Source organism: Pseudophryne corroboree, chromosome 1, assembly GCF_028390025.1.
Source record: "Pseudophryne corroboree isolate aPseCor3 chromosome 1, aPseCor3.hap2, whole genome shotgun sequence".
Classification (NCBI taxonomy): Eukaryota; Metazoa; Chordata; class Amphibia; order Anura; family Myobatrachidae; genus Pseudophryne; species Pseudophryne corroboree.
This window is the reverse complement of record NC_086444.1, coordinates 342,787,634-342,812,546: the sequence shown is the minus strand read 5'-3', so window position 1 is coordinate 342,812,546 and position 24,913 is coordinate 342,787,634. Positions and strand designations below refer to the sequence as shown.

The 24,913-nt window shown below is 47.0% G+C and overlaps 1 protein-coding gene across 8 annotated transcripts in view; it reads right to left on the bottom strand.

The window, feature by feature from the left end:
- LOC135069306 (E1A-binding protein p400-like) overlaps positions 1-24,913 on the bottom strand; it is a 318,615-nt gene that overhangs the window by 118,282 nt on the left and 175,420 nt on the right. For all 8 annotated transcript variants that reach the window (XM_063964668.1, XM_063964667.1, XM_063964670.1 and 5 more), the window contains 2 exons: positions 24,593-24,729; positions 4,523-4,709 (listed from right to left, as the gene is read on the bottom strand). In XM_063964668.1, the coding sequence (XP_063820738.1) occupies positions 4,523-4,709; positions 24,593-24,729 (324 nt within the window). The remainder of the gene's footprint in view (positions 1-4,522; positions 4,710-24,592; positions 24,730-24,913) is intronic.

Below are 24,913 nucleotides of genomic sequence, written 5' to 3'. Positions count from 1 at the left end.
GAGTAAGTGTCGAGCTACTCAAAAACTGCTAAGAAATTTCTATTCGCAATTTTGCGAATCTTTCGTTCGCAATTCTGCTAAGCTAAGATTCATTCCCAGTAGGCAGCGGCTTAGCGTGTGCAATGCTGCTAAAAGCAGCTAGCGAGCGAACAACTTGGAATGAGGGCCATAGTTACATAGTTGATGAAGTTGAAAAAATATAAAATGTCCATCTAGTTGAACCTGTATTATAAAATTTTATATAATTTAAATGCTGTAGCCTTGGATATTTCTTTCACTTAGGAATTTATCTAATCCATTTTTAAACTTATTTAGTGAGTCCACCATTACTATCTCCTCTGGTAGAGAATTCCAAATCCTTACTGCTCTTACTGTAAAGAACCCTTTCACCCGTTGTCTGTGAAAAAAAAATTCTTCTGACCTCAGTGGGTGTCCTGTGTAGCGTTTTTTTGATAAACAGATCGTCTGATAAATTCTTGTATTGTCCCTTTATGTATTTATAAATATTAATAATTTCCCCTCTCAGCCGCCTTTTTTCCAGTGTAAACATATCTAACCTTGTAAGTCTTTCCTCATAATTCAGTGCCTCTAACCCTTTAATCAGTTTGGTGGCTCGCCTCTGCACCCTTTCGAGTTCAAAGATATCTTTTTTATAGTGCGGTGCCCAGAACTGTACACAATATTCCAGGTGTGGCCGCACCAATGATTTATACAGTGGCAGGATTACACTCTCATCCCATGTCTCCATTCCCTGTTTTATGCATGCTAACACCTTATTTATGGAGATTTATGGTAGATTTCTCATTGTTAAATCTCTTTCTGCGAGGTACATTGGTTCCACAGGGAAAACATCGGGGTGTAGAGATGGATCTTGATCCAGGCACCAACAGGCTAAAGCTTTAGACTGTCCGAGGATACATTGGGGCCTCCTCTATAACCCCGCCTCTAGGCACTGTGAGCAAAGTTTCGTTAACCAGTCCAATGCAGGAGCAGGTAAAAGAGAAGGCAGATGTTAGTCACATAGAACCACATTCTCACGACAGGAGAAGGAACTAGTGGCTAATGCCATACAAACCCATAAATGCTAGGTGCGTCAGGGCGGGCGCCCTGTGGAACCAATGTACCTCGCAGAAAGAGAATTAACAATGAGAAATCTAACATAAATCTCCTTTTCTGCAGCGGGGTACATTGGTTTCCACAGGGAAAATATTGGGGATGTCCTAAAGCAGGCCCTCATGGGAGGGGACGCGCCGTAGCGGGTATGAGAACCCGGTGTCCAAAGGAAGCATCCTGGGAGGCGGAAGTATCGAAGGCATAGAACCTAATGAACGTGTTCACTGAGGACCACAATTGTTCAGCAGACACGCCTCGGCGGGCAGCCCAAGAAGGTCCAACAGACCGAGTAGAATGGGCTTTAATAGCAGCAGGAGCTGGAAGACCAGCCTGTGCATATGCTTGTGCAATCACCATTCTAATCCATCTGGCCAATGTTTGCTTGTTCGCAGGCCAGCCTTCTTTGTGAAAACCAAAAAGTACAAAAAGGGTATAGAGGCAGTCCTCTTCACATAAATACGGAGAGCCCGTACCATATCCAAAGACCTCTCTTTGGAGGACAAACCAAAAGAGATAAAGGCGGGAACCACAATCTCTTGGTTAAGATGGAAAGATGACACCACCTTAGGTAGATAACAAGGGCGAGTTCTAAGAACTGCCCGGTCCGAGTGAAAAATCAGAAAGGGTGGACGACAAGACAAAGCGCCTAAGTCCGACACCCTCCTGGCAGAGGCAATAGCCAGTAGGAACAGGACCTTGATCGTAAGCCATTTAAGGTCCACTGACTCAAGAGGTTCAAATGGAGACTCTTGCAGGGCATTCAGGAAAACAGACAGATCCCATGGAGCCACAGGGGGGACATAGGGAGGCTGAATCCGTAAAACGCCCTGAGTGAAAGTGTGAACATAAGGAATAGACGCAATTTTTCTCTAAAACCACACCAACAAGGTAGAGATATGAAACTTGAGGGAGGCCAGACGAATGCCTAAATCCAGGCCTTGTTGTAGAAAAGCCAAAACTCTGTAAGTACTGAATTTGTAAGCATCGTAATTCTTAGCAGCAAACCAGGTGAAGTAAGAATTCCAGACCCTGTAATAAATATGTGCAGATGTTGGTTTGCGGGCCTTCAGCATAGTTTGGATAACCGCCTCAGAGAATCCCTTGGCCCTCAGGAGTGAAGTTTCAAGAGCCACGCCGTCAAAGCCAGTCTGGCCAGGTTCGGGTAGACACAAGGGCCCTGAACGAGGAGGTCTGGGCGTTGAGGAAGTAGAAGAGGACGCTCTATTGATGGACCCTGTAGGTCTGAGAACCAATGCCGTCTTGGCCACGCTGGAGCGACTAGAAGTAGTATTCCTCCTTCTTGTTTGAACTTCCGCAGTACCCTGGGCAGGAGTGACACTGGAGGGAACACGTATGGCAGCCGAAAGTTCCATGGACTTGCCAGTGCGTCCACAAATGCTGCTTGAGGATCCCTGGTTCTATATCCGAAGCATATTGAGCAAGGATGAGAATGCCGCCCAAGGTGGCTTCTGATTGGTTACAGGAGCTGCGGACTGATTGTCAGATGTACGGCACATGTTACACAGACCATCATACAAAGCTTCTCCCTCAGGCAAATCCCTGGCGCATGCGCTGCATGATACAGGAGCGTCCGTAGATTTCCCGCCCTTTGTGTTAGACATTTTAGTGAATGTAACCGCAGAGCGTATGAGTATGATACAGCCAGACAGAGTACACTATCTACGAATAAATTCTCTAGTATGTGACAGCGCACACAGTACACAACACCAGCGTCTTAATCCGGTACTATGTGACTGTGTACACAGTACTCAACACCAGCGAACAAATTTGGTAGTATGTGACTGAGTACACAATAGAATACACTTGACGGGAAATATTGTGCAGCACTATATATAAGACCCTGACGAACCTAGTCCCTTAGGGTACAGAATACAGTGATAGATATAGCTGTGATACACTGAAAGTGAAATCCACAAAGCAGATACAGGCACACACAGTCACAGTGACAATGCAGATATTATTTTAGTAAGACAATAAAACTGCACTGGACTAGTATATATGTATATATATATATATATAAAACAATACGCGGTCCGAGACCGGATGTATATATCAGAATAGTCAAACAATATATTCTGGCACAGGTACACTTGTTCTTAACTAACGCTGTCTTAATATTGACATGTAGAATACTTAAGTGTCTGTAAAATCACGGCACTGATGTAAAGGCGGATTTACAGAGGAGACCTTGCCCTGCAGTCCCGGAGACCAGTCGCAGCTAATCCTAGAAGATGGCGCCCAGCATCTCAGTCAGGGAGTGAGGGAGAGTGTGTGGCAGCTCCAGGGTGGGAACACAAGCAGTAGATGGCGCCCGGAGCTGGAGGAGGGGCTACAGGTCAGGTGCCTTCTCCCCTATGCTGATCCTCACCACCTGGTACTATGGAGTCTTAATAAAGTGGATATTAATATATCCGACCTGTACTCCTATAATCTGGTGGATATAGTGGGGTCCCTGCTCTGTTACAGTGTCCATGTCAGCATCGCAGTCTGTCTCCTTAGACTACGACTGGAACGCGATTTAATGGCGGGTCCTGTCTGGGGGACCCTCTTACCTCCTCCCTTCTGTAGCAGCCACGCGAACTAGGAGAGCATCTGCGACCGTGTGCCTAGAGACTGAGCGTCTCCGCCGCAAGTACCCGGGAACAGAGCCAGCGAGAGTATGCAATGCCCCTTGGGAGGTGAAAGAGACGCAGCACAGAATGTCACCCTGACATGTAAGTGCTGCGTCCCTTGAAGTCTTATAAAAGCTTTTTCAGGGCTGCCCAGTGCAGCCCCGCTGTTCAGTGACCTGCTTCTGCAGGCACCAACTCAAAACTGGGCTCACAGTTGCCTAGAGGAGACGTTATAGAGGAGGCCCCAATGCATCCTGGGACAGTCTAAAGCTTTAGCCTGTTGGTGCTTGGATCAAGATCCATCTTTACACCCCGATGTTTTTCCTGTGGAAACCAATGTACCCCGCTGCAGAAATGTATCTTATTCGCAATGGGATATGACTAGGATCGGGAGACTGTGCTAATTAATCTGATATGCTACACTTGTGTCCAACTGAGTCTGCATCTGTATACGAAATGGTACGATGCAGCAAGCATGGCTGTTTTTCCACACCAAGTTCCGCTGTGCTTCATGTACAGATTCAGTCACTCACAGATATATAAGTGTCACATATCAAATTAATCAGTACAATGCATCCTAGTCTAAGACACATTCTAATGTGCCCTAAGTCTATGACACATTGCATCTAAGACACAATTTCACACAACAAAGACAGCCAGCACTAGGACCTGGTATATTGAGGCAATGTGACTGTATGAGGACACATCTGTACATATTAAAATAATTACTTCTATAATTATGCGATCAACTTGTATAAGTATTAAATGGTTCTTACCTTCCATGGATCATATGCCAATGCTTGAAGTACTAGTGATGCAGTCTTATATTTCAAAGTTTTAAATGTATAAGAGGATTGTCCAGATCGTGGATCAACCAGATCTGGATGGTTACAAATCCTTTGCAGCTGCATCAGCACATGAAGAACACTGACAAAATGTCCTCCCTTTAGAGAATCCTGAGTCCTGTAAAGGGACGGATTGGTTCCTGGTTAGTAACTGCTTTATTGAGGTACTTTAACATGTTGTAGCATGTTCAGCTATATTCTAATGAAAATTCATATGGCAATATATTTTTTATTTTATTTATTTTTTTGTAAAGAATTTTTATTGAAGCATCACATGTACAACTACAGATATTGTTCTGGTATACAAGCATTTTGAACAATAAGGCCACAAGGCCATTGGTACAAAAACAGTATCAACTGTAGTTATACCAATGAATAGCTGCACAAAACATGTATAAACAATGAATGATCAGATAAATTACATGTAAAATGGCATGTTCCCGCAATGACAAATTACAGTACATTCAAATGAAATGATCAAATTAAAACATTAAAAAAAAAAATATTCCACCCCCCCCCCCTCCACACACACCCAGGGGGAATGTCCCCAACGTCAGTACCAAAATATAACAGTTATCTTTTTCTTTCTACTTCCCTCACCTCAAAATAGGAGGATCACCAGCCACCATTCGAGTCAAATATCAGGAAGTATAACGTAATTGTTTATGAATTTGACTTTTTGGATTCCTTATCTAAGACCACTTCTACCCAGTGCATTGTAATAGAAAGATAAAATAATTTTGCTTTAAAAATGGATAGAGCTGGGGCTACTGAGTGGTTCCACGTTTGGAGGATGGCTTCACGAACAAATGCGCCAACCGCCATTAGCAGTCGCCTACCCCCAGGTATGATCCTGGGATGAGAGGGGATAATCCTGAAAAACAGCCTATTCAGGTGTAAGTGGCAGAAAATTGACCAGGAAAGCCTCTGCGTACGCTTTAACCTGCAACCAAAAGCTCAGAATTAAAGGGCATTGCCAAAGACAGTGATATAAATCTGCCATGGGTTCTGCAAATCTGTAACAGATGTGTAGATGACTGACCCATGACAAAGCCCTTATGTGGAGATAAATATGTTCTGTGTAAAATGTTAAGTGACATTTCAGAATACATAGTGGAAGGTAACAGCTTACATGCGCATACATGGGCTTTTGAACAAATTTTCTAAAGTTAGGTGTGGAAAGATAGTAAACCAGCGCGACAATCCCTGAGAATATAAAGAAAAAGGAGTGGTGAGATTTACACACCAGCGCACCACAACATAAAATGACCAGAAACGTCTGGCAACAAAACAGCAACAGCTGAACAGGTAACCATATAAAAAAGAACCTGCAAAAAAGTCAACGCACTGAGGCGGGCACCCAATATCCCTTATGGACTACGAGAAAAGGATTTACAGGTAGGTAATTAAAATCCTATTTTCTCTAGCATCCATAAGGGATATTGGGGAGACTTAGTACGATGGGGATGTCCCAAAGCTTTCAGAACGGGCGAGAACGTGTGGAGACTTCTGCAGCACCGCCTGCCCAAACTGGGTATCCTCTTTGGCCAGGGTATCAAACCTGTAGAACTTTACAAAGGTGTTCTTCCCCGACCAGGTAGCAGCTCGGCATAGTTACAAGGCTGAGACTCCACAGGCAGCCGCCCAGGAAGATCCCACCGATCTTGTAGAGTGGGCCTTCATAGACTGTGGAACAGGCAAGCCTGCCGACACATAGGCTTGTTGGATAGTAAGCCTAAGCCAATGAGCAATGGACTGCTTTGAAGCAGGGCAACCCTTTTTCTGCACATCATAGAGCACGAACAGGGAATCTGTCTTTCTGATCCGAGCCAGTCTCTTGACATAGATCTTCAAGGCTCGCACCGCATCCAATGCCTCCGGAGGAGCAGAAGTGCCAGAACCACAATAGGTTGATTTAAGTGGAACGCAGAGACGACCTTCGGCAGGAACTGCTGTCTAGTCCTGAGCTCCGCTTTGTCCTCGTAAAAGGCCAAGTAGGGACTTTTACACGATAAGGCCCCAATTTTGAGACACGCATAGCTGAAGCCAGGGCCAAAAACATTGTCTTCCACGTGAGGTACTTGTCTTCTACCATCATCAGTGGTTCAAACCAGGAGGACTGGAGAAACTCCAACACAACTTTTAAATTCCAAGGTGCCATGGGCGGCACAAAAGGAGGTTGTATGTGAAGTACCCCTTGCAAAAAGGTCTGAACTTCTGACAACAGAGCTGAAATCTGGGCCTTAATGGAACACAGACGTAAGCCCTTGTCCACACCAGCCTGCAGGAAATGTAGGAAACGCCCCAAGTTCAACTCCGTGCGGTCCTAGCACCAAGAGACATATCTTCTCCAGATATGATGATATTGTTTTGACGTCACAAGTTTCCTGGCCTGAACCATGGTAGTAATGACCTTTCTGGAAAGGCCCTTGTGAGCTAGGATGTTCCGCTCAACCTCCATGCCGTCAACTGAAGTCACTGTAAGTCTGGGTAGACGAACGGTCCTTGTTGAAGATCTCTTCTTAGTGGTAGAGGCCAAGGGTCTTCGAAGGACATGTCCAGAAGGTCCGCATACCACGCCCTCCGAGGCCAATCCAGAGCAATCAGAATTGCCTGGACTCCTTGATTTCTGATTCGCTGGAGCACCCTTGGGAGCAACGGAATCAGAGGAAACAGGTAGACCAGCCGGTAAGGCCAAGGCAGTGCATCCACTGCCCTCGCCTGAGGGTCCCTGCTTCGGGAGCAATACCAATGAAGCTTCTTGTTGAGTCGAGAAGCCATCATGTCTATTTGTGGGCAGCCCCATTGGTCGATGATCTGCTGAAACATCTTATGGTGGAGGCCCCACTCTCCCCGGTGGAGATCGTGATGACTCAGGAAGTCCGCTTCCCAGTTGTCTACTCCCGGAATGAAGATTGCTGACATTGCTCTTGCATTCCTTTCTGCCCAGAGGAGTATTTTTGACACCTCTCGAATGCAGGCCCTGCTTTTTGTCTCTCCTTGCCGATTGATGTATGCCACTGCTGTGGCGTTGTCCGACTGTACCTGGATCGCGTGATCCCTGAGTAGAGGAGAGGCCTGAAGCAGAGCATGGTAGATCACCCGAAGTTCCAGAATGTTCATCGGAAGGAGAGCCTCGTGGGCTGACCACCTGCCCTGGAACTGAGCCCCTTGGGTGACAGCTCCCCATCCTCTCAGACTCGCATCCGTCATGAGGAGGATCCAATCCTGAATCCCGAAACTCCGGCCTTCCAGGAGATTGGAAGACTGTAGCCACCACGGGAGGGAAATCCTGGCCTGAGGTGACAGCCATATCATCCGGTGCATCTGAAGATGTGATCCGGACCACTTGCTCAGGAGATCCAATTGAAATGTTCTGGCATGGAACCTCCCATATTGGATCGCCTCGTATGAGGCAACCATTTTCCCCAACAATCTTATGCAAAGATGGATGGATATTCAAGCAGGTCGGAGAACCATGTGTACTATCTCCTAAAGTGTTCTCGCCTTGTCCTCTGGGAGGAACACCTTCTGGACCACAGTATCCAGTAACATCCCCAGGAACATGGGCCGCTGAGTTGGCTCCTGTTGAGAATTCTGTAAATTGAGAATCCACCCATGGTATGACAGAAGTTGGATAGCGCGGTCGATATGGAGCAATAAAAGCTCCCTGGATCTTGCTTTTATCAGGAGATCATCCAGATAAGGGACAACACTGACCCCTTCGATCCGGAGCTGGAACATCCGCCATTACCTTTGTGAACACCCTTGGAGCTGTGGACTGGCCGAAGGGTAGCGTCTGGAACTGGTAGTGATCGTCCAGTAGGGCAAACCTCAGATAAGCCTGATGAGGCGGCCAAATCGGAATATGGAAATAGATGTCCTTGATATCCAGGGAGACCACAAATTTCTGTTCTTCCAGGCCCACAATCACTACTCGCAAGGATTCCATTTTGAACTTGAAAACCTTTAGGTAAGGTTTCAAGGACTAGATTCAAAATGGGCCTTACCGAACCGTCCGGCTTCGGTACCACAAACAGGTTGGAGTAATAACCCTTTCCTCGTTGTTGTATTGGTACTAGAACGATGACGTGGGACTGGACCAACTTTTGGATGGCCTGTTGCAACGTAACTTGCGTATCCTCCAAAGCTGATAAGCTTGATTTGAAAAATCGTTGGGGAGGAGCACAGTCGAACTCCAGCTTGTAGCCCTGAGAAATTAGGTCCTTGACCCAGGTATCCTGGCAGGAACTCTCCCAGACGCAGCTGAAGTGACGCAGTCGAGCTCCCACCTCGAGATCCCCTTCGGGGTGGGTGGGGACCGTCATGCTGAGGATTTAGTGGAAGCAGAACTGGTACTCTGTTCCTGAAAACCGGTGTGTAGGTCTTGTCTTACCTCTGGTGCCTCTAGCCGCATTGGAGGCACCTCTGGCCCTAGATCGAAATCTGTTAGACTGAAAGGACTGAACAGATGGCTCTGGGTAGGAACGTCTAGCCGGCGGGGCCCCAGAGGGGAGAAACGTGGATTTCCCCGCAGTAACCTTAGAAATCCACGTATCCAACTCAACCCCAAAGAGCCATTCCCCAGAAAAGGGGAGAGATTCCACACTGCACTTGGATTCTGCGTCCGCTATCCACTGATGCAACCACAAGGCCCTGCGCGCCGACACTACCATGGCAGAGGTCCTAGCTTTAATATTGCCCATCTCCTTGAGCGAGTCACACAGGACGCGTGCAGTGTCCTGAATGTGCTTCAGGAGAGTCACCGTAGTGACCAGAGGCATATCCCCGGAGAGGCCCACGAATGAATGTCATGGGTCATCCAGCAACCCGCTATGACCGGCCTTTGCGATACACCTGCTGCTGTGTAGATAGACTTCAGTGTAGTCTCTATTTTTCTGTCCCCAGGGTCCTTTATTGTAAAAGAGCCCAGGGCAGGCAGCACTTTATTTTTAGACAGTCAATAGACTTATACGTCAACCCCCGGGGGGTTTTCCCAGAATTTTCTACCTTCACGAGCAAATGGGAAAGTGTGCAAAAATCTTTTTGACACTTGGTATTCTTTGTCTAGATTTTTCCAGGCTAACTTAAACAGGTCATCTAACTCTGCAGAATCAGGGAAAGTGACATTAGGCTTGTTTTGTCTAAAGAAAAACGACTGCTGTGATGCAGCGTCCTCTAGAGGGAGTTTTAACATGTCCCGTTTAGCCAGCAGTGGAATCCACACTAATGGGATCCAAGTCCTCCCCATCCTCCTGTATATCTTCATCTGAATCAAAGAGTAGAGTAGGTAAACCACGCTTTTATGGTCCTGAGTTAGAGAGGGGGGGGGGGGGGGGGGGGGTTATGTAACATCTGCCCTGGCAGCTAGGTCTGCAACAGTTTTTTGAGCATTAGCAGTGAGTTGTGATGAAATATCAGACATCATAGTTTTAATGGCACCTAGCCAGGAAGGCTCTTGCTCCTTTCCTCAGCCCCCTCACTGAGTTGTGAATATTGGCTGCATTGTTCACATGATACAGAATCAGATGATAAGGGAGAGAATCTGGTTTGGAATACACTGCATAGTTTGTGTTTACTCATGTTCACGGTAAATCACAATTACATACGCATACACACAGACAAGTAATAACTTAGCAAGCATGCCCTTACTGTATGTGAGAGGGAGATAGAGAGAAGAGACCAGCACACCCCAGCTACACAGCCCCAGTGAGGCTGTAAGCTGTTATATCACAGTGAAACACCTATGATTACTGTCCTTTATAGGACAGATATTGTGTACAATAGTGGCTCTCCCCCTTTGCTACACCCTGTACCAGTTTTCCAGCGTTTTCTGAGTGTCAGGAGGAGCTGTGTGTGTCTGCTGCTGCTGCTGTAAGCAGAAGAAGACGCTAAAATACCGCTGGTCTCGCTCTGAGGTAGCTCCGCCCCCCCAATGGCACCAGAGCTACAGTGTTTTTTATACTGGCAATGTCTCCCAAATAACTTAAAAACATCACACAAGTGCTAGTTTAAGCCACCACTAGCCAGTGTACACAGGGGGCTATAGCGGGTCCCTCCCAGGAGGGTCCTGTATGCCTCCCCTGCGTGTAAGCCGCACTTTGAACTGGTAAGGCGCAGTGCCCTGCTGTACAAACAACCTCTCAGGACGGTGGTCCTACAGTGGGGAATGTGGGGAAGCGGCTCTGACACCTCGCACGGCCGTAGACCGCCTCCCCCCCTCCTAACTCCCACGGTTCAGGTCAGCTGTTGCCCAAACAGCATACCGAAAATAATAAAGATTGAAAAGAAACTGAAGAAAACTCTCTGTTGCTGCAGAGATGTGCATCCTCTCCTGAGGGCACTTTTTTCTAAACTGCCTGTGGGTGGGGGCATAGAGGGGAGGAGCCAGCACACCCACTAAATAAATTAAAAGTGCAACGGCTCCTTTGGACCCCAATATCTCTTATGGATGCTAGAGAGATTAATGCACCCATTGGCAATAGGCTGCAGTAATTTAAATAAACTGATCCGAGGTCGCCTGCCACGCCAGATGAATTTACGAAAAAGATAGTTGATATGTTGCAAGTCCTTTTATGGTATGAGTAAAGGTAAGGCCTGAATGAAATATAGAAGTCTAGGGAAAGAAATCATTTTAATGAGACTAGCTCTTGCTTTATATGATAAAGGGAGATGTCCTCATCCCTCCAGCTCAACCGACATGGCCCTGATAGCCCGGGTAAAATTAAGGTTATACAGAATATGCGGATTGCTGGAAATTTTTACTCCAAAATATGTGAAGTATTCGGATGTTCAGGAAAAATAGGATTTTGGTACTTACCAGGTAAATCCTTTTCTTTGAATCCATAGGGGGCACTGGAGTACTCTTGGGATATGGACGGTTCCGCAGGAACAAGGCACTGAATAAATTAAATTTGGAACTACTCCTCCCCTCCATATCCCAAAGTACCTCAGTGTTTTTTTACTGAGCCGAATAGGAGCTATAGAGAGGTTGACAATGGAGAATTACATATAACAAAACGCACAACAATAAAGTTGACACATAACGTTACTGACAACTAACAGTTGACACCATAACCGATAGAACTTGATAATTTGAACCAGTCGGTGAGAGTGTGTTACCATAAGATTCTCTGAACTTACCACAAACCAGGTAAAACTGCTCTGGGTGGGCGTCCAGTGCCCCCTATGGATTCAAAGAAAAGGATTTACCTGGTAAGTACCAAAATCCTATTTTCTTTTTCATCCACTAGGGGTCACTGGAGTACTCTTGGGACGTACCAAAGTTTCCCCCGTGGGCGGGAGAGCTGTTTGGCACCTGTAACACTAGGCGGCCAAAGCTAGATGCTGATGCCGCAAAAGTATCAAACTTGTAAAAGCGCACAAACGTGTGCACTGAAGACCATGTAGCCGCACGGCAAAGCTGTGTCGTAGAAGCTCCATGACCAGCTGCCCATGACGTTCCCACAGAACGTGTGGAATGAGCTGTTACTGATGTAGGTGGCTGTAACCTAGCATGAAGGTAAGCCTGACGTATGGTCTGTTTTATCCATCTGGATAAGGTCTGCTTAGAAGCTGGCCAACCCATCTTGGCAGCATCGTAGAGAACAAACAACGTATCCGTCTTACGAACTGTAGACGTTCGGGATACATAAACGCGTAGTGCGCGTACCACATCCAAGGTCACAGAATCTCCTGTTAACACAGGAACTACTATTGGTTGATTGATGTGAAAAGAGGACACTACTTTTGGTAGGAAAGCGGGATTCGTCCGAAGTTCCGCTCTGTCATCATGAAACACTAAATACGGTGGCTTGCATGACAAGGCACCCAAATCTGAAACACGCCTTGCCGAAGCTAAGGCTAGGAGAAAAAAATTTTCTAAGTGAGAAACTTAATATCCACTTGTTGTAAGGGTTCGAAATATAAAGACTGTAAGAAATCTAAAACCAGATTCAAGTCCCATGGCGCAGTAGGTGGAGTGAATGGAGGCTGTACTCTGAGGACACCTTGCAGAAAAGTGTGTACCGACGGCAATAGAGCCAATCTTCTTTGAAAGTAAATTGACAACGCAGATATCTGAATTTTTAGTGTGGATAAACGCAGACCTCCATCTAACCCCATCTGTAGAAATAACAAAAGACGGGATAACTTGAAAGATGAAGTTGGAAACTTCCTAGCTTCACACCAACCTATATAGGCACGCCAAATTCTGTAATAATGAGCTGCCGTAACCGGCTTCCTAGCTCGTAACATGGTTGGTATAACCGATTCTGGAATGCCCTCTCTTCTTAAACAGGTAACAGGTCCGGACTTAGTGGGAGCGGCCAAGGATCGTCTGCGAGTAGTCCGCGGAGATCCGAGAACCAAGCTCTCCGAGGCCAATGAGGCGCCACTAGTATGACTGTGACAGATTCTCTTTTGATCCGTTTTAGCAACAGAGGGAGCAGCGGAAACAGTGGAAACAGATACACGAGGCTGTACGGCCACGTGATTGTGAGAGCATCCACCGCCACTGCCTTTGGATCTCTCGTTCTGGACACGTACTGGGGCGTTTGATGATTGTGGCGAGATGCCATCAGGTCCACTTGAGGGTAACCCCACCTCTGGACCAGCATGTGAAACACCTCTGGATTTAATGCCCATTCTCCTGGATGAAAATCCCGACGTCTGAGATAATCCGCCTCCCAGTTGTCCACTCCCGGAATGAAAACTGCCGACAATATCACTTGGTGATACTCGGCCCAACTGAGGATTCGAGCTACTTCCCGCGTTGCCATGCGGCTTTTCATTCCTCCTTGTTTGTTGATGTATGCGACCGCCGTCGCATTGTCTGACTGCACCTGAACAGTCTGAGACCGAAGCATGTGCACTGCTTGTCGTAGCGCATTGTAAATTGCCCGGAGTTCCAGGACATTTATAGACAGCAATCTTTCGTGATCCGCCCAGAGACCCTGGAGCTGATAATTTTGAACTACAGCTCCCCAACCTCTGAGACTCGCGTCCGCCGTGAGAATTATCCAATTCCAGGCGCCGAACCGTTTCCCTGCGATTTGATTCTGTACTTTGAGCCACCAGAGTAGAGACACTCTGGCCCGTGGAGACAACCTCACCCTGCGGTGAATCTGCAGATGCGAGCCCGACCACTGTGCGAGCACATCCAGTTAAAAAGGACGTGAGTGAAGTCTTCCGAACTGAAGCACTTCGAAAGCCGCCACCATTGTGCCTAAGAGGCGAATGCACAAATGAACCGAGACTGTGCGTGGCTTGAGCACTAATTGTACCAGATGACGAATGACCTGTACTTTCTATTCTGGTAGGTAAATTCTTTGATTTACCGTATCGAGAATCATACCTAGGAATTGAAGTCGTTGAGACGGAATTAGATGTGATTTCTTGAAGTTGACAATCCAACCGTGGTGAACCAGTACATTGTATGTTAGCAACGCCTGTTGGAGGAGCATTTGTTGAGACGGAGCTTTGATGGGCAAATCGTCCAAGTACGGAACTATTATCACTCCCAGGGATCTGAGATGAGCTATCATCACAAACATAACCTTGGTGAATACCCGAGGCACTGACGAGAGGCCAAAACGGTAAAGCCTGAAACTGGTAATGGTTCTGCCGTATTGCAAACCGCAAGAACCTCTGATGAGGTGGCCAAATTGGAAAGTGTAAGTACGCATCCTTGAGATCCAGTGCAATCATGAATTCCTGTGGCTCTAGACCTGCAATTACTGAACGCAGAGATTCCATCTTGAATCTGTAGTAAGTGACGTACTGATTGAGACCCTTTAAGTTCAATATTGGCCTGACCGAGCCATCCGGCTTTGGTACCACAAACAGACTGGAATAATAACCCTGACCCTGTTGGTGTACAGGGACCGGAATCAAAACTGCTGCATCCAGCAGAGACTGAATGGCAATCTCCAGAACCGCCTTCTTGTCGTCCGACACAGGCAGTCCTGTCTTGAAAAACCGCATTGGCGGGAGACATTCAAACTCTATTTTGTAACCTTTTAAGACTAAATTGCGGATCCACCCATCTGTGGACGTCTGAAGCCACGCCAACTGGAACGTCTGAAGGCGTGCTCCCACAATTGGAGATCCGAGATGGGCTGGGAGCCCGTCATGCCACTGGCTTGCCGGTGACCTTAGCGTCCTGACGAGTGGTGTTGGTTTGTTGGAAACCACGTCCCCGACCTCGTCTACCAGGTGTGGACGTTCCTCTGCCACGCCCGCGAAAGGACTGAGGTCTAAAGGATTTGAACGCAGGTCCAGAATATCTCCTTCTAGGTACTGTTGGAGGCAATGGTAAGAAAACAGACTTTCCTCCCGTGGCCTCAGAAATCCATTTGTCCAATTCAGGACCAAACAACTTCTCGCCACCGTAAGGTAACGCCTCTATACCTTTTTTGACCTCCGCCTCCGGTTGCCAAGAACGCAGCCAGAGCGCTCGTCGTGCTGTAACTAGCGATGATGAAAGGCGAGAAGTTAGCTGACAGACATCAGTAGAAGCTGTACATAGATAGTCAGCAGCTTCCCAAATTTGATCAGCGAGAAGTATAAGGTGATCATCACTTAAGGCAGACTTGAGTTCTGTTATCCATACCATTAGCGCCTTAGTTACCCAAATGCCAACCAACCCAGGTCTAAGCAACACCCCTGCTGCTATATACATGGACTTTAGCATAGCTTCTATTTTACGGTCCAAAGGGTCCTTAAGCGTAGTAGCAGTTGGTACTGGTATGGTTAATTTCTTTGTAAGTTTAGACGGACGAATCCACCAATGGCGGATTCTCCCATGTAGCTGTTACAGACTCTGGAAACGGGTAACTAGACTTAAATCTGTGAGGTATAGAAAACCGTTTATCCGGATTCTTTCGTGTTTCTAGTAACATCTTATTAAGAGATTCCGAAACAGGAAAACACATTGGAGTTCTCTGTCGTTTAGTAAAGACGACCTCATCATTTTTCAGAGGCTCCTCAGTTTCTGTAAACTTCAGAGACTGACGCACCACTTTGATGAGATTATCAATGCCCGGGCTGTCAAAATCGTCACCATCTGACTGCTGGTCTACTTCGCCCTCCTCACCCTCATCTTGCGCAGTGAGGTCTGGCATAGAATCGTCAGAATGCAACATAGCAGAAACCGGTAAATTATAAGACAAATGAAACTTATCCCTTCTACACAAAGAGGACTTGGACTTTTGGTAAGTCTGAGACCCCTCCGGTAGTTCTAGTGGTCTCACCCTAGACTCCGATCTTGCCGACTCCCGCTCTTGCCGAGTGGCGGCCATTTCTGATTACAATCCAGCCAGGACATCTGCTAGCATAGCCCATGGAGGGTCCGGGGATGAAATTGGCTTTGAAACTGGAGCGGAAATTGTATTTGTAGCTGAATTCACAAAACATACTGTACATGTGGTAGATCCATCCGGTAACACACTGTTACAGACCTTGCAGTGAAACTGCTTTTTAGTTTTTGCTGGTGTCTTACTCATTATGCAGACAGACAATACAAAATACAAAGACAGACAACTTGCGTGACTCAGTAAATAGCACTAAGGTGTCTCTATAAATATATATCTGGCCAAGTGCAGTGCACGCCAGCAATATGAAACCAGATCCCAAAATCCCCCTACAACCCTGCGCCTTCAATGGAGTAGAGATGTAGTGCAGGAAATTCTGGAAACACAACAGGAAAAAACAGGAAGCATGGTTAAATATATCCCTCATGCTTACAGTATAACACAAAGTGCAGACTTATAACTTATCCAAACAGATTTAAATAAAAACATACTTATGTTGTATTCAAACCTTTAGTGTAAGACCTACACTCCCATCTGCACATATAAGTGAATCCTGTTAACAAAAGGCTTAATAGCCTATTCTAATAACACATGCAGCGCTGCTGCTGCTAAGAACACACTTCTCCCTCCTTGCTGTGTGCTCCCCCCCACCCCCCACCCCCGTGCTCCATGTACCGCTCTCTATTACACGGAGCCGGGGCTTACATACGCTGAAGAGGGAGCCGGGAAGCGGCAGCGGGAGCCAGGGAGCGCGCTGCATAGAGCCGTGGAGTGGCCTATGCATGAAGAACATGGCCGGCGCGGCTCAGGGAGCGGCAAGAGGCAGCGGTAACCAGGTAGCGGCGGCGGGCGGCTGGAAGCGGCGGCGGGCGGCTCGCACATAAACACAGTGTCCCCACACAGCGGGGCGGTAGCGTGAGCTGACCGCCCCGTCCCAACGTACCTGGACCCTGTGGTGAGGGCTATGATGGGGCTTCTTCTGTAAGCTCCGTCCAGCCTTTCCTGCAGGTAGTCCTGCACGTGGTTGTGAGGGAGCTCTTTCAGAGAGGCCCGACACGCCACAGCTGCTTGCAGCAGCTTCCACTATCCCGGACCCACGCCTATTGGAAGGGGGGAAGGGATGTGGAACAGTTGAAAAAAAGAAAAATCAAAAATCCAATAAGTGTGGATAAGCTCCACACAAGCCTTATTGCTACTGTGAGCACCGAAAAACACTGAGGTACTCTGGGATATGGAGGGGAGGAGTAGTTCCAAATTTAATTTATTCAGTGCCTTGTTCCTGCGGAACCATCCATATCCCAAGAGTACTCCAGTGACCCCTAGTGGATGAAAAAGAAAAGGAAAATTCAAATCCCAAGGTCCAGGAGACCTAGAAGACCCCCAACCAAAGTGCAGTAGATTTAGAGAGATTAATTGAAAAGCAAGACACCTCTTCAAAAGATTTTAAAATAAAGAAGATCGATCCCATGGAAACTGAGGGGTTAAACACATATAAAAGAACATCATCCGTGAACGCCGATATTTTTATTTCCCTATTTCCAATCAGAATACCTTGGAAGTTCTTTGCAAAAATGTAAATAAGGGGTAAATGGCCAAATTAAACAATAAGGGGGACAGCAGGCACCCCTGACGTGTACCACGATACATTGGTATGGGTGAACTTTTATGCCAAAAAAGAAGTGACAGGAGAACTATATAGATATTTAACCAGTGCAATAAACTCTGGGGCAAAATTTCTGTGTTGTAATGTTTGAAATAAATGAGGCCAAAGTACTGTATCAAAGGCCTTTGTAGTGTCTAAACTAAATAAGGCAGTCTGCGAGTGGGTAGAATTAGCAATGGCCGTGCGGATCCCTTTCACTGAGTGTTGATTCTTTACAAATCCTAACTGATGATCTGTAATTAATTGAGGAAAAATTAAGTGTAACCTGTCTGCCATAATCTTAGCTAACAACTTGATATCAGTATTTAATAAAGTCTCCGGGCAGTAAGAGTCTACCAGCTGAGGATCCCTGTCAGGCTTGGGTATGAGAACTGTACTGGCCTCATTAAAATAAGGAAACGGAGTGGCATTACGCAATATATCATTAAACAATTTTAAGAGGGCCTGAGAAATATGAGGAGCTAAAAACTTATAATATTCATTGGACAAACTATCTGGACCTGGGGATTTATAACATTTCGGTTTAGAGATCGCTGCTTGCACTTCTTCCAGAGAAATAGTCTGAGTAAGATTATCGCGTTGAAACTTGGTGAGGGGGGAAAGCAGCTTCTTGTAGAATCTGCGCATGTTTATCCGAATCAAAGGGTAGATCCTTATACAGCTTAGACTAAAAGGATTCAAAGTGTGATAAAATCTTTGATGGAGTAGAAGCTATTGTCTGAGTATTAGGGTCCTTAATGGCTGTGATTACTTTCGTTCAAACCCAGGGCTTAGACATAGTGGCTAAAAGACACCCTGCCTTGTTTCCCCAACGAAAGTATTTCAATTTAGAAAAGGTCATGTCCTGTTTAGCTTGAGAAAGTAGAAAGTTATCCAGCATTTGTCGAGCTTGGGTGTACATTGCTAAAAGCTCTGTGGTAGGGTTAGCATTATAATCTGTTAGAGTTTTGGTCAATGTACTATGGGGGTCATTCCGAGTTGATCGCTAGCTGCATTTGTTCGCAGCGCAGCGATCAGGCTAAAAAATGGCAGTTCTGCGCATGCGTCGCAATGCGCACGCGTGACGTACGGGCACAACGAACGATGTAGTTTTGCACAGGGTCTAGCGATGCATTTCAGTCGCACTGCTAGCCGCAGAGTGATTGACATGAAGTGGGCGTTTCTGGGCGGCAACTGACCGTTTTCAGGGAGTGTGCGGAAAAACGCAGGCGTGCCAGGAAAATGCAGGCATGCCAGGAAAAATTCAGGCGTGCCAGGAAAAATGCAGGCATGGCTGGGCAAACGCTGGGCGGGTTTGTGACGTCAAATCCGGAAATTAATAGTCTGAAGTGATCACAAGCGCTGAGTAGGTTTTGAGCTACTCTGAAACGACACAAAAATTTTTTGTAGCCGCTCTGCGATACAACCGTTCGCACTCCTGCTAAGCTAAAATACACTCCCAGTGGGCGGCGGCATAGCGTTTGCACGGCTGCTAAAAACTGCTAGCGAGCGATCAACTCGGAATGACCCCCAATGTATATTGTTCAGCTATTTTATTCTTATGCTTTGAAACATACTCAATAATGGTACCGCACATAACTGCCTATGACACACCCCATAATACCATCGGACGGTCCCAATGTTCATATGGCAATATATTTAATTTCAATAGATTAGTGTCCATAAACAATGTAGTGATGTTGCCACCTGCGCTGTGACACAGTGTACAGTATAATAAAAAGGTTTTGTAACAAATAAAGAGCTGCAAATCAAATACCATAAACATTTCCCTGGAGGGATAATAAGATTTTACTTACCGATAAATCTATTTCTCGGAGTCCGTAGTGGATGCTGGGGTTCCTGAAAGGACCATGGGGAATAGCGGCTCCGCAGGAGACAGGGCACAAAAAGTAAAGCTTTTTCCGATCAGGTGGTGTGCACTGGCTCCTCCCCCTATGACCCTCCTCCAGACTCCAGTTAGGTACTGTGCCCGGACGAGCGTACACAATAAGGGAGGATTTTGAATCCCGGGTAAGACTCATACCAGCCACACCAATCACACCGTACAACTTGTGATCTAAACCCAGTTAACAGTATGATAACAGCGGAGCCTCTGAAAGATGGCTTCCTTCAACAATAACCCGAATTAGTTAACAATAACTATGTACAATTTATGCAGATAATCCGCACTTGGGATGGGCGCCCAGCATCCACTACGGACTCCGAGAAATAGATTTATCGGTAAGTAAAATCTTATTTTCTCTATCGTCCTAGTGGATGCTGGGGTTCCTGAAAGGACCATGGGGATTATACCAAAGCTCCCAAACGGGCGGGAGAGTGCGGATGACCCTGCAGCACCGAATGAGAGAACTCCAGGTCCTCCTTAGCCAGAGTATCAAATTTGTAAAATTTTACAAACGTGTTCTCCCCTGACCACGTAGCTGCTCGGCAAAGTTGTAATGCCGAGACCCCTCGGGCAGCCGCCCAAGATGAGCCCACCTTCCTTGTGGAGTGGGCCTTTACAGATTTAGGCTGTGGCAGGCCTGCCACAGAATGTGCAAGTTGGATTGTGCTACAGATCCAACGAGCAATCGTCTGCTTAGACGCCGGAGCACCCATCTTGTTGGGTGCATACAATATAAACAACGAGTCAGATTTTCTGACTCCAGCTGTCCTTGCAATATATATTTTTAATGCTCTGACAACGTCCAGTAACTTGGAGTCCTCCAAGTCACTTGTAGCCGCAAGCACTACAATAGGCTGGTTCAGATGAAATGCTGACACCACCTTAGGGAGAAAATGCGGACGAGTCCGCAGTTCTGCCCTGTCCGAATGGAAAATCAGATATGGGCTTTTGTAAGATAAAGCTGCCAATTCTGACACTCTCCTGGCAGAAGCCAGGGCTAGAAGCATGGTCACTTTCCATGTGAGATATTTCAAATCCACCTTCTTTAGTGGTTCAAACCAATGAGATTTTAGGAAATCCAAAACCACATTGAGATCCCACGGTGCCACTGGAGGCACCACAGGAGGCTGTATATGCAGCACTCCCTTAACAAAGGTCTGGACTTCAGGGACTGAAGCCAATTCTTTTTGAAAGAAAATCGACAGGGCCGAAATTTGAACCTTAATAGATCCCAATTTGAGACCCATTGACAATCCTGATTGCAGGAAATGTAGGAATCGACCCAGTTGAAATTCCTCCGTCGGAGCACTCCGATCTTCGCACCACGCAACATATTTTCGCCAAATTCGGTGATAATGTTGCACGGTTACTTCCTTCCTTGCTTTAATCAAAGTAGGAATGACTTCTTCCGGCATGCCTTTTTCCTTTAGGATCCGGCGTTCAACCGCCATGCCGTCAAACGCAGCCGCGGTAAGTCTTGAAACAGACAGGGACCCTGCTGAAGCAAGTCCCTCCTTAGAGGTAGAGGCCACGGATCTTCCGTGATCATCTCTTGAAGTTCCGGGTACCAAGTCCTTCTTGGCCAATCCGGAACCACTAGTATCGTTCTTACGCCTCTTTGCCGTATAATTCTCAATACTTTTGGTATGAGAGGCAGAGGAGGAAACACATACACCGACTGGTACACCCAAGGCGTTACCAGCGCGTCCACAGCTATTGCCTGCGGATCTCTTGACCTGGCGCAATACCTGTCCAGTTTTTTTGTTGAGGCGAGACGCCATCATGTCCACCATTGGTCTTTCCCAACGGGTTACCAACATGTGGAAGACTTCTGGATGAAGTCCCCACTCTCCCGGGTGAAGATCGTGTCTGCTGAGGAAGTCTGCTTCCCAGTTGTCCACTCCCGGGATGAACACTGCTGACAGTGCTATCACATGATTCTCTGCCCAGCGAAGAATCCTTGCAGCTTCTGCCATTGCACTCCTGCTTCTTGTGCCGCCCTGTCTGTTCACATGGGCGACTGCCGTGATGTTGTCCGACTGGATCAACACCGGTTTTCCCTGAAGCAGAGGTTCTGCCTGGCTTAGAGCATTGTATATTGCTCTTAGTTCCAGAATGTTTATGTGAAGAGACGTTTCCAGGCTCGTCCATACTCCCTGGAAGTTTCTTCCTTGTGTGACTGCTCCCCAGCCTCTCAGGCTGGCGTCCGTGGTCACCAGGATCCAATCCTGTATGCCGAATCTGCGGCCCTCCAATAGATGAGCACTCTGTAACCACCACAGAAGAGACACCCTTGTCCTTGGAGACAGGGTTATCCGCAGGTGCATCTGAAGATGCGACCCTGACCATTTGTTCAACAGATCCCTTTGGAAAATTCTTGCGTGGAATCTGCCGAATGGAATTGCTTCGTAAGAAGCCACCATTTTTCCCAGGACTCTTGTGCATTGATGTACAGACACCTTTCCTGGTTTTAGGAGGTTCCTGACAAGCTCGGATAACTCCTTGGCTTTTTCCTCCGGGAGAAAAACCTTTTTCTGAACCGTGTCCAGAATCATCCCTAGGAACAGCAGACGAGTTGTCGGCATTAACTGGGATTTTGGAATATTCAGAATCCACCCGTGCTGTTTTAGCACTTCCTGAGACAGTGCTAATCCCATCTCTAGCTGTTCTCTGGACCTCGCCCTTATTAGGAGATCGTCCAAGTATGGGATAATTAATACGCCTTTTCTTCGAAGAAGAATCATCATCTCGGCCATTACCTTTGTAAAGATCCGAGGTGCCGTGGACAATCCGAACGGCAGCGTCTGAAACTGATAGTGACAGTTTTGTACAACGAACCTGAGGTACCCCTGGTGTGAGGGGTAAATTGGAGCGTGGAGATACGCATCCTTGATGTCCAAGGATACCATAAAGTCCCCCTCTTCCAGGTTCGCTATCACTGCTCTGAGTGACTCCATTTGAACTTGAACTTCTTTATGTACAGGTTCAAGGACTTCAGATTTAGAATAGGCCTTACCGAGCCATCCGGCTTCGGTACCACAAAAAGAGTGGAATAATACCCCTTCCCTTGTTGCAGAAGAGGTACCTTGACTATCACCTGCTGAGAGTACAGCTTGTGAATGGCTTCCAACACCGTCTCCCTTTCGGAGGGGGACGTTGGTAAAGCAGACTTCAGGAAACGGCGAGGTGGATCTGTCTCTAATTCCAACCTGTATCCCTGAGATATTATCTGCAGGATCCAGGGATCTACTTGCGAGTGAGCCCACTGCGCGCTGTAATTTTTGAGACGACCCCCCACGGTCCCCGAGTCCGCTTGAGAAGCCCCAGCGTCATGCTGAGGCTTTTGTAGAAGCCGGGGAGGGCTTCTGATCCTGGGAAGGAGCTGCGTGTTGCTGTCTCTTCCCTCGACCTTTGCCTCGTGGCAGATATGAATAGCCCTTTGCTCTCTTATTTTTAAAGGAACGAAAGGGCTGCGGTTGAAAAGTCGGTGCCTTTTTCTGTTGGGGAGTGACTTGAGGTAGAAAGGTGGATTTCCCGGCTGTAGCCGTGGCCACCAAATCTGATAGACCGACTCCAAATAACTCCTCCCCTTTATACGGCAAAACTTCCATATGCCGTTTTGAATCACACACGTCATTTAGTTCTTCTGATTCAGGAAAAACTATAGGTAGTTTTTTCATACCCCACATAATACCCTGTTTAGTGGTACCTGTAGTATCAGCTAAATGTAACGCCTCCTTCATTGCCAAAATCATATAACGTGTGGCCCTACTGGAAAATACGGTTGATTCGTCACCGTCACCACTGGAGTCATCGCCTGTGTCTGGGTCTGTGTCGACCGACTGAGGCAAAGGGCGTTTCACAGCCCCTGACGGTGTTTGAGTCGCCTGGACAGGCACTAATTGATTGTCCGGCCGTCTCATGTCGTCAAACGACTGCTTTAGCGTGTTGACACTATCCCGTAGTTCCATAAATAAAGGCATCCATTCTGGTGTCGACTCCCTAGGGGGTGACATCCTCATATTTGGCAATTGCTCCGCCTCCACACCAATATCGTCCTCATACATGTCGACACACACGTACCGACACACAGCAGACACACAGGGAATGCTCCTAACGAAGACAGGACCCACTAGCCCTTTGGGGAGACAGAGGGAGAGTTTGCCAGCACACACCAAAAGCGCTATATATATATCAGGGATAGCCTTATAATAAGTGCTCCCTTATAGCTGCTTTGTTATATCAAAATATCGCCATAAATGTGCCCCCCCCTCTCTGTTTTACCCTGTTTCTGTAGTGCAGTGCAGGGGAGAGACTTGGGAGCCGTCCTGACCAGCGGAGCTGTGAGAGGAAATGGCGCCGTGTGCTGAGGAGATAGGCCCCGCCCCTTTTCCGGCGGGCTCGTCTCCCGCTATTTAGAAAAATTAGGCAGGGGTTAAATATCTCCATATAGCCTCTAGGGCTATATGTGAGGTATTTTTAGCCTTTATAGGTACTCATTTGCCTCCCAGGGCGCCCCCCTCCCAGCGCCCTGCACCCTCAGTGACTGCCGTGTGAAGTGTGCTGAGAGGAAAATGGCGCACAGCTGCAGTGCTGTGCGCTACCTTTAGAAGACTGCAGGAGTCTTCAGCCGCCGATTCTGGACCTCTTCTGATTTCAGCATCTGCAAGGGGGCCGGCGGCGTGGCTCCGGTGACCATCCAGGCTGTACCTGTGATCGTCCCTCTGGAGCTTGATGTCCAGTAGCCAAGAAACCAATCCATCCTGCACGCAGGTGAGTTGACTCCTTCTCCCCTCAGTCCCTCGCTGCAGTGATCCTGTTGCCAGCAGGAATCACTGTAAAATAAAAAACCTAGCTAAACTTTCTCTAAGCAGCTCTTTAGGAGAGCCACCTAGATTGCACCCTTCTCGGCCGGGCACAAAAATCTAACTGGAGTCTGGAGGAGGGTCATAGGGGGAGGAGCCAGTGCACACCACCTGATCGGAAAAAGCTTTACTTTTTGTGCCCTGTCTCCTGCGGAGCCGCTATTCCCCATGGTCCTTTCAGGAACCCCAGCATCCACTAGGACGATAGAGAAAATTGCATTATAAAAAAAAAAACATACAGTACTTATGTGCACATGTTCAAAGTGATTAGCATACCCTGGCTGCAGAATAACATCTTCATATAAAGCTCTCTGACGGTTGGAAAGACGACATTTTAGAACATGCTCGTATTTTTTTGTTAGTTGCTTCTCAACATCTTTCTTTGATCTTCGTAATATGAAAGGCCGAACAGTCTATAAAAAAAAAGAAGAGGAAAAGAAAGAAGATGCAACAAATAAACCAAAGTGGCATTTGAAAACAGATTGTAATTTTTTTTTACACATCTAACAAATAAGGGCCTGATATTGAGTTGTATTTATGCACGTTTGAGTAGAGTAAAATATACAAATCGGCTAATGCCATACAAACCCAAAGAAG